Source organism: Nilaparvata lugens, chromosome 3 (genome assembly GCF_014356525.2).
Source record: "Nilaparvata lugens isolate BPH chromosome 3, ASM1435652v1, whole genome shotgun sequence".
Taxonomy (NCBI): Eukaryota; Metazoa; Arthropoda; class Insecta; order Hemiptera; family Delphacidae; genus Nilaparvata; species Nilaparvata lugens.
This window is the reverse complement of record NC_052506.1, coordinates 22,875,005-22,891,466: the sequence shown is the minus strand read 5'-3', so window position 1 is coordinate 22,891,466 and position 16,462 is coordinate 22,875,005. Positions and strand designations below refer to the sequence as shown.

Below are 16,462 nucleotides of genomic sequence, written 5' to 3'. Positions count from 1 at the left end.
GACGATCTCAAACTCCTGCTTAGCTGGACGACAGCTTAAACTGCAATATTGTTGGATGTCCTTCAGCTCTGTCGCCGCAAACAAGTGATGCATACATCTCGATGAACAATCTTTCTATCGATGACACAAATTGTTCAAAGACAAAAACACTGTTCATTAAACTTTCCTAAATTAAAACTCTAAAATCCTGATCAATATGAGATAAATATATGATTCATATATATGTCCCATATGACCAGGTGACAAATGCTTCTCCATCTTCCTCGGTCTTCCAACCATCGCCATCTGTATCCTCTCTTCTCCACTTCGTTGACCACTTGAGCAAAGTATGATCAACTGAATTGAGTGCTTGAACTCAATAGGTCTACCATTACGAATACCATTTTTTCTTATCGAAGAGTTCACACATTTACAGACAGTTTAAATTACAAACATATTTGTTCTTATGGGAGTGTTCACACATTAGCAAGCACTTTAGTATTTGATGTTAAATAAAAATATTTGTGTTCAGGTGGACAAGCAGATGGCGCTGCTCGAGGCTGATGATCCAGTGTCACAACTGCACAAGTGCGCTTTCTACATGAAGGTTGGTATCACTGCAGCAGTCTGTAGACTGATTTTTACTTTCTGGTTAGTCATCTGTATTCAGTCATACATAAATCGATTAAATTTGAGAGAATCATTGGCGGAATTATCATGCAAATATGGTACAGACATTCCTGGACGAGTCAGTATTTTTCAGTCATTCTTATCTAAAAAATGTGATCAATCATCAAAAAGATGAACCTGTTGATTCTTTCGCAATCATTGATTTGATTATGTTCATTTGTGAATAAATGAAAACAATATTATAATTGTGTAATACTGTGATTTGTGTTATTTTAGGACACAGAGCGCATGTATCTGTGTTTATCACAGGAGCGCATCATCCAGTTCCAAGCGACGCCTTGTCCCAAGGAACCCACCAAGGAGATGATCAATGACGGTGCCTGCTGGACCATCATCAGTACCGACAAGGTATCAAAACTCTATTCATTCATTCAACTTAATATTGTGATCACACAAATAAGAATGAAAAGATTTATACAGGATGTTTCAGAAGTAGTGTCGAACATTTCAGGGTATTGTTCCTGGATGATAGGAGACTACAAATGTCGTATTTGAAGTGTCCAAAACTCAGCGGTTATCCTTATAGCCGCCCTTTTGTTTTTTTCACTTAGGAATTTCTATCTCAAGAACGAAATGTTGTATTGATCTTAAATTTGGTAAAAATATTTATGCTATAGACTCAACTTTAAAAAATAAAATAGAAACATTTTTTATGTAAATTTTCAAAATGGCGGCCATTTTAAATTTTTGATGGAAAATTTCACGAAAACCGTTCACTCAACAGAAAATTTACAAGAGACAAAAAAGTTAGCAAATTTTATCAAGATTTGAAGGATACCTTATTTATTAAGATTGATCAGAGATTAACAGAGAAATAAATTCTTTTCGTACTGCATGCATGACCACTTTTCACCATTTAAACATCAATATTACATTTTTAATTCCAATTATATTTTTAAGATGAAGCTTTGAAACTCGGTATGGATCCATATGGCCATCCAGCTGATTTTACAATATTTTTCAGATGATCTTGTTTGTTCATTCATGGTCATGCATGCAGTACGAAAAGAATTAATTTCTCTGTTATTCTCTGACCAATCCTTATAAATAAGGTATCCTTATCTTGATAAAATTTGCTAACTTTTTTGTCTCTTGTAAATTTTCTGTAAAGTGAACGGTTTTCGTGAAATTTGTCGTCAAAAATTTAAATTGGCCGCCATTTTGAAAATTTACATAAAAAATGTTTCTATTTTATTTTTTAAAGTTGAGTCTATAGCATAAATATTTTTACCAAATATAAGATCAATACAACATTTCGTTCTTGAGATAGAAATTCCTAAGTGAAAAAAACAAAAGGGCGGCTATAAGGATAACCGCTGAGTTTTGGACACTTCAAATACGACATTATTTGTAGTCTCCTATCATCCAGGAACAATACCCTGAAATGTTCGACACTACTTCTGAAACACTCTGTATAAGTGTTTCGCCATATAACTTTCATACATCCATTCATTTAGGCTACTCATTCAATTCATACATTCATTCACAAAAATATGAATGGGGTGCATACGGGAAAATATCAAATAGTAAAATTGGAATAAGTACAATACAAATGAATTAAATTACTATCTAAAATAAGTTACTATCTAAATGTTGCTCTACTATCTAAAATAAGATGTTGCTCCTATCATAATTATGATCATTATGCTTAACCTATTCTCGATTTATTATCCACTTTTTCAACATTCAATTAGTTCTCTTTTAATAGTTTGATGTTTGTGAGTGAAAATTTAATCCAGGTTCCAAAGTGAGATTATGTGAACAGGTCATTTCAAATTATTTGGTAACAGATAAGTTAGTGAAATTCTGAGGATGCAGTCTTCAAGGTATTGGTGATTAAATATGATTCAATTTATAAAAATATTAATTTTTGTTGAATTCATTCGATTACAGAAAATACAATTTGAATTATTTAGAGTCTTAATTAATAGAGTCATCGAGTAACTCAATTTGAAATATCTACTTACCTGTAATACTGTTATTTTTCTCATGAGAAGTATTTATTTATCTTTTCACTCAATTTGAGTTCATTTCAGTCATTTTCTGGAAATTGAATAACTTCCTCAGCAATGAATATGTTCAGAAAAGATTTCTTACCTTATTCAATCACCAATACTGTTTTTTTATGAAAAATATCTAAAATAAGATATGAATAACAGGCAGAAGCATGAATAAATAATTAATTGGAGGCGGAATTGTGTGTTAAGGCGGAGTACCAGTTCTACGAGGGCATGGGTCCCGTCCGGTCGCCCGTGACACCCGTGCCTCTCGTGCACAGCCTCCATCTCAATGGTGGCGGCGACGTTGCCATGTTGGAGTTGTCCGGCGAGAACTTCACGCCCAACCTGCAGGTCTGGTTCGGTGATGTCGAGGCAGAAACTATGTACAGGTATGTCAAAATAACTGTGCAGTTATATGCAACTGACTGTATAGGTATGTGAGGTTCGAGTTACTTGGCCAACGAAATTGACTCACTTCTTCGTCCTTTTTAAGGATATAAATGCTTGAGAAAAAAAACTGTTATTTATTATTACAAATCAAAAATCGGCTGTCAGCTGGATTACAAATATTGCATGCAGTCTAAGCGGTTCCTAGAGGCCTAGACGGTCAATATTATTGTACAAGATAGTACCTACTTCTAACATCAGGCGACAGTGTTAATGAAGGTGCATTTTCGTTTGTGCGTAAACTTCCACAGTCGACGTAGTATTGTTGACATTCATACTGTCCAAATTTCAAGTGTGCTAATAGTTATTTGTATATGTAGAGTGAAAAGTACGACTTTTTCTGCCTGTGGGAAAAATGTTGAAGCCCGGGGCGAAGCCGAGGGCAACAATTTTCCTGAGGGAGAAAAAGATAGTATTTTTCGCTCGTGATGTACACAACATTTTTCCTCATCTACATTTTTTTATAAAAACTGCAAATTAAATCATTTTAATAACTTACGTATTGGTGACAATGTTTCCTAACAACATAACCTAAAATCTAAAACCTAAAAACTGGTCGGCCGATTGGCACTGCCGATTGCGCTATCTATCGGCAAAAGTTGTAACAATTATATCAGCTGAGCGGCTACCAAAAATGGCTGACTCCAGATCACGCGTTTCAGATTTGAATTGCAGATCAAAGATACTTGTTGGCTGGTATTTTGAATAGAATAGAATATTTTAAAAATTGTTTAAATTTTTATCGTCTACTAATATTAAGAATATAATATCATACAAACATATATTTCATGAGTTGATCAAATTTCTTGTTGTGGTATTGAATTCAGTTGACTCAATGACAGACACCTCTATTACGCTTTCTCATCTGAGCTTAGACCTTCTAACCTATTACAATGTAAGTTTTAAAATAGAGATGCTTCCCATGTAATTTAAATGGAGTCACTTTTCCTCCCTAGGGAGTTTTTCTGTTTTTTACTACCGAGAGCGAAAAAGTGACATTTTAGTATTATGTTTCAGGGAGTAAAGTAAGTACTTTAGACAGTAGGTGGAGGAAAAAGAGCTTTGTTCATTATTTGTGTTTATTATTCAAGAATCAAAACATCTATATAAATAAAAATAGTGCCTCAAATTTCTACATTCAATAACTTTTTTATGTGTGCACTGAATTTGATGATTTTTTTTAGTTGTGTTCGTTATGTTTCTACAATCAATCAATCATATTTTATTCAACAAATGTACAGATACATTGAATAACGTCATACATAATAAAATAACAAAACACACAAAACAGTCAATAACAAATTCATCACAATCAAATATGTAAAAATTCTTCAAATGAATATAAGGACAATCCTATCAGATATTTCTTCAGCTTGGCTCTAAAGATTGTCAACTCCTCTATGGATTTTAAATTTCGGGGCAGCATGTTAAAATATTTCTCTCCCATGAAAGCTGTCTTCATTTTGAAAAATTCTAAATTATGTCTCTGTACTATTCTTCCGGATCTAGTATTATATCTATGTGAAATACTACTTCTCTTTTCTAAATGAGTGAATTTTTTAAAGTACATTATTACATCAAAAACATATTACCCATAGACTGTCAATATGCCTAGCTGAAAAAAAATTGTTTCACCGAGTCCCTCCTTTTTATGTTCATGATAATTCTCAGTGCTCTTTTCTGCTGAACTAATATTTTGTCCAAGTTTTTTTTCGATGTGCAGCCATAGATACACAGGCCGTAAGCTATATTGGAATGAACCAAAGCGTAGTAAATTGCTTTCAGAGCATTCAGCCCACACACATTGGTCATACGCCTAAGAGCAAACAGGCCTGGTGATATTTTCTTCAGCACATGATTGACATGCTTGTTCCAAGACAAATGTTCATCAATAACCAAACCTAGGAATTTTGTGCTAGTTGAATGCTCTAAAATGTTATCATCTAATATAATGTTTGGACTAGAAACACTTCTGCACTGCCTAGTTGAGAAAGGGACTACGACTGACTTATTGGGATTTAGGAGGAGATTTCGGCTGTTCAGAAATTTATTGATTGCTGTTAGACCCTGGGCTGATGATTTCTCCACATCCTGTACTGTCTTACCCGTAAAAATAATGTTGGCATCGTCCGCATAAAGACAAACAGATGCCTGTCATCGGATCACCTCAGGTAACCCCTTAATGTAACATAGAGGCAGTAAAGGGCCTAATATTGAACCTTGCGGGACGCCGTAATGGAGACTTTTGAGCTCAGAGCGATACTTCATTTTATAGTTAATTGAAGAGGTTACATCAATCCTCTCCAATTCCACATATTGTTGTCTTCCCTTCAAGTAGGATGAGAACCAGGACAGCTCTTCCCCCAGCACTCCCATGCCCTTGAGTGACTCTAATAAAGCATCATGATCGACACTGTCAAATGCACGTGTCAAATCCAGAAAAGTACCCATTACCTTCTCACCCCTATCCACCGCATCTATAATCGACCCAACAAAATCTACTCCTGCTGAGATAGTCGATCTGTTAGATCGAAACCCATGCTGCTCACTGTCCAGTATGTTGTTGGACTCTAGATACTTTACCAACTGGTCATACACCACCCTTTCCAATATTTTTGAAAATACTGATAAGACAGAAACTGGTCTAAAGCACTCAGGACTTTTGGCATTTCCCTTCTTAAATATCGGTATGACTCTGGCTATTTTTAAAGACTTTGGGAAATAGCCCGATATCAGTGAAGAGTTAATTAAATGAGTCAACGGCTTAATAATTGTGGGTAGAACTTTTTTTATTATCGCCATTGGAATGCCATCAGGTCCAGAAGAGAATTTACTTTCAAAAGTCATTATAATTTTTGCTAATTCATGTGATGAAATCTGTATGAATCTGAATCTTGAGGAGAAATGATTATTATTTTGTATATTGAGTGTACTTAACAGACTAGAGCTGTTTCGAATATTTGGTACTACAAGGGTTTCAACTGCCCTTGTAAAAAAGTTATTGAAAACATTACATATGTTGTAGGGGTCGGTTACAAGATCTCCTTCATTCAGAATACTACTAATATTAGAAAAATTAGTTGTGTTTTTGCCAACCTCAGCATTAATCATACTCCAAGTTACTTTACTTTTATTACTGGCTTCTGTGATTTTTTATCGAAAAATCTCTGTTTATTTACGTTAATAAGGTGTCTCAGAGCATTTTTTTTATTAATAATTTGAAGTTTAACATCCTCGCTCTTAGTAATTCTATATTCTGTCTCAAGTTTGACCAGTTCATCTCTTCTGTCTACAACATCAGTGCATGACACTCCTTTATGCCATTTCACATCTCTGAAGCGTTTTGGGAAATTAATATCAAAAAAGTATTTAAAAATAGAAATAAAAGTATCATATTTTCTCATTCACTACCGATTGGTAAACCTCAATCCAATTACGTTCCTGTAAATCTCTTATAAGAATTTTCAAATTGCAATCATCAAACTTACGGCTAAATTTTCTTAATTTTTTATTTTTTGGTCTGTTGATATTCCTAATTTCAAATAGCTGAGCGTCATGATCAGAAATGTGAGTAATAATACCAGACACTTTTACATTATTATCATCGATATTTGTTATACAATTGTCTATTGCAGTTTCAGAGGTTTCAGTAATTCTTGTGGCAAAATCAATCTTATAGGTCATATTGAACATTTTCAGCACGTTATTCAACTTATGATAAGTAGTATTTTTTTTCCAAAACATTGATATTTAAATCACCTACCAATACAACATTTTTAAACTTCCTGCATAATATTTCTAGTAAAATTTCCAACTTATCTAAGAACGGATCTAAAAAGCAGTGCTGTGGTGTCCTATACAAGCATGCCAAAACAAAGGAGAAATTATTATCAATAGAAAATTCTGAAACACAGCACTCAAACTCTTTTTCCTTAGCGATTAAGTTTATTGCTGGTAGATTTACACTTTTACTTTTTAAATCTCTCTCTTTATTCACAAGAATCATGACTCCACCCCCTACCTTATTACATCTACAATATTTAGAGATAATCTTATAATTGGGTATATTCAACAATGCTGATTCACTTTCTGACATCTTATGTTCAGACATAGCTATATCCGGTTCAGACATATCCGGTCTTATCTCTTCCAAATTAATTTTCAACAGATCTAACCGTGATGGCAAATGCTGGACATTTTGATGCATGATTGCAATTTTTCCGTTCTGAAATGTATTAAAGTTGTTTTGTTTAGGTACGGTAAATTTCGAGCACCAGTAAATGTTCAGCACCAGGTTTATAGCCTATCAAATTTACTAGTAGTTCTGTGAACAGTAGACCTCACGCAGCATTCTCATCCACAAGTACCTGATTGAAACTATAGACCTTATGGAAATACAGTAATAGACTGGCTTCTCCACACATCTGTGTAATCACTTGTCAGATGATTTATGATGAATAATTATATGGTCTGATTTTTACTCTAATATTGGCGTATGAAGGAGGCTCCTTTTTTCTTTTATATTATCCTTGAAATTCAAAATTTCCAAAAACCTTGTATATAGGTCGACGCGTAATTAAAAAAGGAACATACCTGTCAAATTTCATGAAAATCTATTACTTTTTGTGTAGTTGAGAAGTTGATATTGTGGTAATTATTCATATTGAATGAAAAAGACTAAGAAATTGTTAAAAAACCACTGATTTATTGATAATTAGAAAGACCGGTTTCGGTTATTACACCATTGTCAATCTCTGATAAACTAAAACTAAGTACAAGAGCAGCAGAATTTATACTAGTAGGCGAGTACTGCAGTACTATTACCGCGTTTCGCCGTAAATGTGCAGCATATAAACATATAAACATTTAAACATTAAGAGAAATGCCAAGAGACTTGAATCTTAGACCTCACTTTGCTCGGTAAATAATCCAACTTCAGGACTCTTTCCTACGGTCCTTCAAAGTTTACATGTAATCCTTATGGGAGAAGATTTGTGAGCTGGCCACACATAGAAATAAAAATCAGCTGTTATAATCATTGCGTCATACAACAGCCATCGGTAGATAGTAGACTATGTGCTGCTCCATAACCGCCCATGTATTTTATTCTAAACGCCCTGACTAAAAACAAAATGGCAGTTCTGTGTGTAACCCTTAGACCAGTTGTAGAACTATAACTGGTCTAAGGTGTAACCATCCAGCAGTGCGGCCCCAGGTTAAAGACTTACATGCTCTAAAGACATTGCTTTGTTTCGAATAATTGTGCTGTCTTCGGTGTTCAGAATTGATTGATTTTTAATAATAAATTATTTATTTTTAGTTGGAAAATTATCTATGTAAATAAAATGCAGCATCGCGCTTCATCAGGTGTGCATCCAGCTAAAGTTTGTCATGAGATGCATTAAACTATTTGGCGGTACGAAGTTCGCCGGGCCAGCTAGTTTCCAATAATATCATCATATTGCTATTTAAAAGTATAAAAAAGTATAAGCTCAATCTGCCACATTAAAATATAATTGAGCATAGGTGTAATATTGTAGGTTATTTAGACAAATTGAAATCCACCCAATCTGAGATCCTCACTCTGTCGTGGACGAAGACGGCATTAACGCACAAACGAAAACCCAGCTTAACCCAGCTTAGCGTTGCAGTTGTGTGGCAAAGTGAATCGAACTATTCATTCTGTTTTTCCTCTGCTTCCAATAGAATAGCTGACAGAATATTAGCGGCATTTTGAACGGGTTCTCCAGCCTGGATGGCTCTCTAGTGTATTTGTATTTTATGTTATGTTGTGTATATATATTTTTTTCAATTAGCACTACAGCCTAATATGAGCTTTGGCCGCCTCCACTACAGCTCTTCACTCTTCTCGGTCCTCTGTCATTCGTTTCCATCCTCTATATCCCATTTTTTGGAGGTCGTCCCTTACTTCATCCTCCCACCTCATTCTTGGTCTTCCTCTCTTCCTTCTTGAATATAGCCTTTCCTTCAATATTATTTTAGGCATTCTGTTCTCATTCATTCTACAGATATTTATATACCACCTAAGCCGTTGTGCCTTTATCAATTTTAAAATATTTCGGCCTTTTATTAATACTTCGAGCTTTGAATTGGTTCTTCTCCTCCATTACTCTCCTTCTTTAACTGAACCATGAATCTTTCTCAGAATTTTCCTTTCAAAAACGCCTAGATGGTTCTTGTCTTCTTTCGTTAACGTTCAAGATTCAGCCGTACGTTACAACAGATAGAATCAGGCTTTCATATATCTTGAGTTTTGTATTTCTACATAATGAGCCTGTTCTTCAAAAGTTTGAAGTTACTGAAATATGCTTTATTTCCAGCCAATACTCTTTGCTTTATGCTGTAACTCATCTTGTTTTCGTTATTCAATTCAACCCCCAAGTAGCTGAAGTTCCTTACACCTTGAAAGATTTTCTGACCAATTCTGAGATTTTGTGGAACTCTTTCTGCGTTACTGCTTGATATCTTCATATACCTAGTTCTACTTTAATTTATAATCAACTCAATATTTTTCGCCTCTCTCTCTCTCTAGCAAAAATACGTTTTCTGCAGGACATCTATCCTTCTTGCAATCATTGCTACATCGTCCGCATATGCACATACCTGATACATTCATTGTGTATATTATTAAGAAAAATTCAATTCGATTTTTATCCATTGCGCAGCAGTTACACCTGCTTGTTTTGTATAATTATTGTGATTGGTATGATTTTCATAGTGCATATACCATAGTTTATTGTTTTTGTAATGTTATGAGGAATGAATGAAATAGAAATGTGTTATAGTGCATTATTGATCATAGTTGATTGTTACGGGATTGCAGGTGCCAGGAAAGCATGCTGTGCGTGGTGCCGGACATCTCGTCGTTCAGAGGCGAGTGGCTGTGGGTGCGGCAGCCGACGCAGGTGCCCGTGTCACTGGTGCGCAACGATGGCATCATCTACGCCACGGGGCTCACATTCACCTACACGCCCGAGCCGGGGCCCCGCCCCCACTGCTCGCCTGCCGAGGACATCATGCGGGTCAATGCCGCCTCCGCCTCCGCAGTCACTGCCGCCTCCGAACAACGGTTGCCGCCTCTCGCCGACTGGAGTCAGGGATGAGGCCCGGAACCAGAGGGCATCTTTATTTTGTGTTGGCAGCGAGCTGTCTAATCAACAATCGTCAGCTGCAGCCTGTGGTCTCAATCAAGTCACTTGAAACGTTTCATGAAATGTTTCACATGTTGAATAATGTACTTCAGAACAGCCAAACCTCTCACCTGCAACCTGTGTTTTCAACAAGTGTTTTTGTTTTTGAACTGAGTTTTCGACTTTTCATGAAATGTTTGAGACGTTGGATAATTTGCTTCAGAATCAGCCAAACTTCCCAGCGGCAACCTGTGTTTTCAGCAAGTGATTAGAAATGTTTCATTAAATCGTTGAGTCGATCATAATATCATGTGCCGAGTAAAAGAAACTGATAAGTTGGTTAGAAATAGCGTTTGGAGTTTCGTGAAACGTGTGATGTGTGTGCGGGTATGAAGTGTATACTGACTCACAACTCTTGTACATAAATGTAATAATAATATGTTTCAATTGGTGTGTTATTGTGTGTATGTGTGTGTTATACTACACACAAATATTGGAGCTATAATGTGTTGATAACATTGAGATTACGCTTCAAAATTTTAGTTGACTGTGAAAGAAGTAGTCAAAAATTGAAATTTAGGTTATACATCAAAATATTAAAAGACAAAAAAAGAGTTGGAACTTGTCATCATCTGTCGAAAATCGACAGGTGTGCGGATGAGGGTTTGTGTGTTATGCATCGAAATATAAATGTAGAAAAATCTTAGAAAAAAAAGTTTAGTCGAGAATCGACAGGTTTGAAAAGTCATTGATCCAATATTTTGTATTACGTCATGAACAGACATGACATGTGTTATGGTGTTAATAAAGAACTCGTTCAAATGACAGAGCATTATAACATGGAGTTATAAAAGGCTTGGAATGAAGTATTTTTGTGTGATACTAGGTAAGCAGTGATACGGTTTATTCTCAAGGTATTAAGGTTTTCACCCATAATAGAATTGAAAAAATAGCTGACTATCAGTGAAACACAGATATGGAATAGACCGCAGATTGGAGCGAGGTGAGGTCTAACTCATGTCTGTGTTTCAAGGAAGTCAAGCTCATTTCTATCATCGCCTCGTGTTGATCTAAAATGCCGACTGTTTTTCATGTAATAATCTGCACTAGTTTCTTCATAAATCGCGTTTCATAACTTTAAAAGAGGAGCGGTCCATCGACATTTATGTTATAATTAGACACATCATTGAAACTTTTGAAAAAAAATGAGCTCCAAAAAGAATTCTAGTAATCCAACTGTGTTGTGTAATATTTACAATAATTGTTGTATATTATGTTAAATGTGGCAGGAACCACTTCGTTTTGATAAACGTTAGCCCAGTTGCACAAAGGCCTGTTAGAATTTTAACAAGGATTAAATTCCACGAGAACCTATCGAGAAGCCTTCTTTCCAAAAATCCTTCTCTAATTGGTTTCTTGGCATTTAATCATGATTAAAATTTAACGGGCTTTTGTGCAACCGGACATTAGAGTTGAGAAAATTGATCTGCATGATAATAAACAAAAATATCAAAAAATTGCATGATTTATAAGTTTGTGAAAAACGAATTTTTTTCAATAGATTGAACTCAATTCAGGAATTGTTGATACGAAGCGATGATTATATTTATATAAAAAAATGTTGAAAATACTGCATGATTAAAACTTATTTTTAATTTGAAAATAATTAAATAAAAAGATAACCGTATTACTTTATTTTGAATCAGAAATATCTGAATGTTGGTACTAAGATACCCTGCATATACGTATAACATGAAGAGGACTGAGTACTCTTGCAAAAAATACATGGATTTTCAAAATGTTATGTATTTGAAGGAAATTGATAATATATCTTCAAATTCGGCCAAGATGTTGAAATACTTGAGAAATTAAAAAAAAATGTAATGTTTATTCACATATTAGATTACTTGAAAATACGAAAATCAACAAAAATAAGTGAACCATTGACTACATATTCAGCCTGATATGTAAATTATTATGATCAAATGCATGTTGTCATTCTCATTGAGAAGTCGTTGTGAATATTCAAAATCCCTATTTAGAAATTATTATTGGTATGAACTGAATTTATATTTGAGATATCTTCAGGGTGATTTTTCTGTTTAGAGTGTTTACAACTTCATGTAATTATAAACAAATTCATTTGTTGTTTTGGTAGAATATCACACGATTCCAATAATCATGTTGAAATTTCAATAATTGAGTACCTATATTATCAAAAAAGTTCTATTATATCTGAATATGTTTAGCAACGAAATTAAAAATTTGACAAAATATGCAATTGTTGGTATAGTTTATAAGTGAAACATAAAATTCATTTTATAATGAAATCTCAAAAATATTTCAAATAATTGGAAAATAACTTTCTGGTAGTGGAATTAATTTGAATCAAGACTGAATAAACTTTTCCAAAAATGTTTTTGGTATTGTGTGTGTGTGTGTGTATTCCATTATTTGAAAGACGTATTTTATCTTTAGGTTTTTTATTGTGTGTAAATTGTTGAAAATATGAAACTATGTATATTTAATAGATCGTATTTAAATTAGAAAGCATATGTGTATATTCTTCGATTATTATAAATAAAAAATGTCCATTATTTCTAAGCAGAGCTTCCAACAAAACTTACGAATTCATCCAGATTTTTTGAAAAAAGAAAATCAAATCAGTCAGATCCTTGAAGTAAGTTAACTAATTTGAAATACGAAACTTCATCCATTATGTACTATTGTAGTTGCTATAAAATAAAATCATAATATACTTATAAATATATCATTTACATAATAGTTTTAGCAAGTATGTTCAGTTTGACTTGAATGATCAATTTTTTCAGGTGGTTTTTGGCTCTCTCAAATGTAGTAATACATTTTTATTGTGGATTCTCAAAGATTTGATAGAACAATTATTCATTCTGCGGAAAGTGAATCTCGATAAAAACACTTTGCGTACCCAGTAGTTATGATGATGTGATTAAAATGAGATTCTCGATTGTACTTCAATTTACAATACATCATTGCCCCATTAACAATTGCATGAAATTCGATTAATTTGTTTTCTGTACAATATATCTCCAGATAAATATGAGAGTTCAATTTGAAAATTCCAGTTAAATTTCGAAGTTAGTTTTTGAATATTTCTACTGGATACTGGCAACATTATGTCAATGCTAGTGAGTTTGATGTTAGTATCTTCAACTTCATAAGGAGAATACTGAAAACAAATATTTAAAAAAAGTTGCTCACAAACAAAAAAATCAATATTACCGTACGACATAAGTGTTTATTTGGTACTAAACTTTGATTATTATTAGCTACTCATAAGCATGACAGTTCATCTCAATCTGAATCATTTCAAGTAAGTACCGTAGTTCAAAATTGATCTTCATTAGTATTCTATCAAATTATATGAATAAAGTATTTAGACGTCAGACTTGAAAAACACCAAGTATGAAATAAATTGTTAATCAAAACAATAAAATTCCTAATTTTACTTCTTTTTCAATTTTGAGAGAAATAGTTTTAATTCTTGTCTGTTATTATTTCAGATTTAGTTCATTTTTTAATGTCCCGATCAATAGAAATTTCCATAGATAAAGTGGTTTTATGTGTTTGGTTTTATAAGTTTGCTCAAGAATTTGTTAAAATGAGTAATTGTATCCTTTGATAGGAAATTTAAGAATTCAAATTGTATATGACATGTAGTGATCAAGGTTTTTTGCTCAAAAATGAAAGTATTCGTTGCTTATTTTGTCACCTCTAAAAATTCAACGATCAATGTAACATTTTTGCGGAAAATCTATTCGTCACATTTATATCTTACCCATGAATCATCACAATGGACTCGAAAGAAAAAATAAAACATTTATATTATCATCATTACACTGATAACTCTCAATTGAAAGGCACAAATTGATTTAATTTTCTTTAAATCGAGTTAGAATCTCATGAAAATTAATAATTTGAATTCATTTTAAAGTTGTACCGTGTTATAGTTTCAAAAGTTGAAAGTTTTGAGTACCGTATTTAAATAGGTACTGTAATTCCAACGAAATGAATTCATTTTAATAATTTAAGGGGCCATAATGTTTTTAATTCCATGTAAATATTAAGTCATCTAGAAAGGATAAGATGGACAATACGGTAGTCCATGATTCAGGCATGTTGTAGAAGTATTAAATATTTATCTTGAATAGTTAGTCCAAATATTGAATTCTGTGTTTTATAGTGGTGTTTGTGAATAAATAATAATTTATGTATTGTATTTTTATAAAAAAAATTCCATTGTAAAGATTATCCTACGTACGAATCATCCATTCATGATTTGTTGCAATAAATTTTTAATCTATTTCCTGTGTAAAACATTGTTATATATAATGAAAAATGTGTCAATAAAAATTTTGTAGCTTTGTGATTGAAATTACGTTTTGTAATTATTACCTCTCATATACTCAGATAGCCTGGATTTCCTGAAATCTTCATTTCAAAGTTTGAATATTTGCTTCTTTATTCAATTATTCGAGCCACCAAAAATTGACGTTTTCCAGATGAATGAGTCGGTCAGAAACAAATACGAAAGAGTTTACACATCAAGACCTTCCGTGTTTACACATCAGGATCAGGACTTTTATACATGAAGTTACCCATGGACTGAAAGGTCGGCAGAAATTGTATAATTTGAAACACTAATTAAAGGTGTGTTTCATAATAATAAGTGTATTGAATGTGATATTGTTTTGACTTTTTTGATGTCTATCAAAAAATGATTTCTTTTTTGAACGATGAATCTGTGTTATTGATATTAGTTTTAAATCTACCACTCGTTGTTTTACCCAAATTTTAATTTACCATATCCAATACCGTTATCCAAAGTCTTGATCATTAGCCAGGTGTTCCCGGATAGATCGCGTCAAAAAATTAAAAAACTTTAAACTTGATAATCAAGATTGCGTGGCATCACAGTCCCTCAAAGCTATCCCCAAGGAAATCATTGATACTGTAATAGCTTCTTTCAGTCAGCCACCTTGACAGTCTCTCCTTGAAAACACCTATAGGAAGATCCCTCACCGAGCCCGGCAGCAGGTTGAACATTTTGAGTGCCAACACTGGGAAAGAGTCCTTCACTCTTGACAACCTACAGCGTGGAATCTCCAACTGTAGCCTTCCGCGGGTACCGTATGAATGCACCTGACACCTACTCATCATGTTAGCCCTGTTTATCTTCACTGCAGTAAGAGAGGCCAGTATATACAGTCCGGTATGCACTTTCAGGCGTCTGAGGATGGGTTGGCAATGGGACACTGTGGGTAAGGATCCGCAGTGCCTTCTTTTGAAGAAGCAGGATGTCATTGGCATGTGGAGAATGGCCCCAGAGAAGAATTCCATACTACACATGACTGCCAAACACCGCTTGTTACATCATTAGAAGTTTCTTGAGACTCAGGAGGCTTCTCAGCTTTCTGAACAGGAAGATTACTCTAGACAGTCTCCTGCATACCTGGTCAATAGGCGGCTCCCAACTTAATTTGGCATCAATTCCAAAGCACCAAGCAAAGTGACTGCTTCATCCCCTGGAGTGTGGGTGTTAAGAGTACAAAGCATCTCCTGTGTTTGGCCTTGTTCAACTTGAGTTTCTTTGCAGCAAACCACTCTTTAGCCTCAGAAAACAGCTCCTGTGCACAGCGTCTAGCTTCCAGGGGTCCACTGCCCTTACCAACTATTGTAGTGTCATCAGCAAATAGCAGACTAGAATTCTGTAGGTAGAGATCGTTGATGAGTATGAGAAATAACAGTGGCCCAAGCACAGATCCTTGAGGAACTCCATGTGTTACTCTCCTTTCCTCTGAAGTGGCACCCATCACCGACACAACCTGCCTCCTGTCGCTTAGATAGTCTGCCACCATGCTCCAAGCACTGTCCCTGATGCCATACCTATGAAACTTGTCCAGCAGGATGTTGTGCAACACGCAGTCGAAGGCTTTGGTCAGGTCACACAACACAAGCTCAACCGATTTGCACTCCTCAAGAGCCACATGTATTCTTTCGACCAATGAAAGCATTGCAGAGGTGGTAGATCTTCCTTTCCTAAAACCATGCTGCATATCCCCCATTAGGTTGCTCCTTTCCAGATATACAGTCATCTGCCTCAACATGGACGTTTCAATGATTTTACTCAACACCGGTACAATTTATATTGGTCTG

General features: G+C 34.4%; 1 protein-coding gene across 1 annotated transcript in view; it reads left to right on the top strand.

The window, feature by feature from the left end:
* Window positions 1–14,681, top strand: part of LOC111047622 (suppressor of hairless protein) — a 28,063-nt gene extending 13,382 nt beyond the window's left edge. Inside the window, exons 9-10 of the mRNA XM_039423319.1 lie at window positions 2,877–3,058; window positions 9,961–14,681. Coding sequence (XP_039279253.1) covers window positions 2,877–3,058; window positions 9,961–10,240 — 462 coding nt within the window. The 3' untranslated portion in view covers window positions 10,241–14,681. The remainder of the gene's footprint in view (window positions 1–2,876; window positions 3,059–9,960) is intronic.
* The last annotated feature ends 1,781 nt before the right edge of the window (window positions 14,682–16,462 follow it).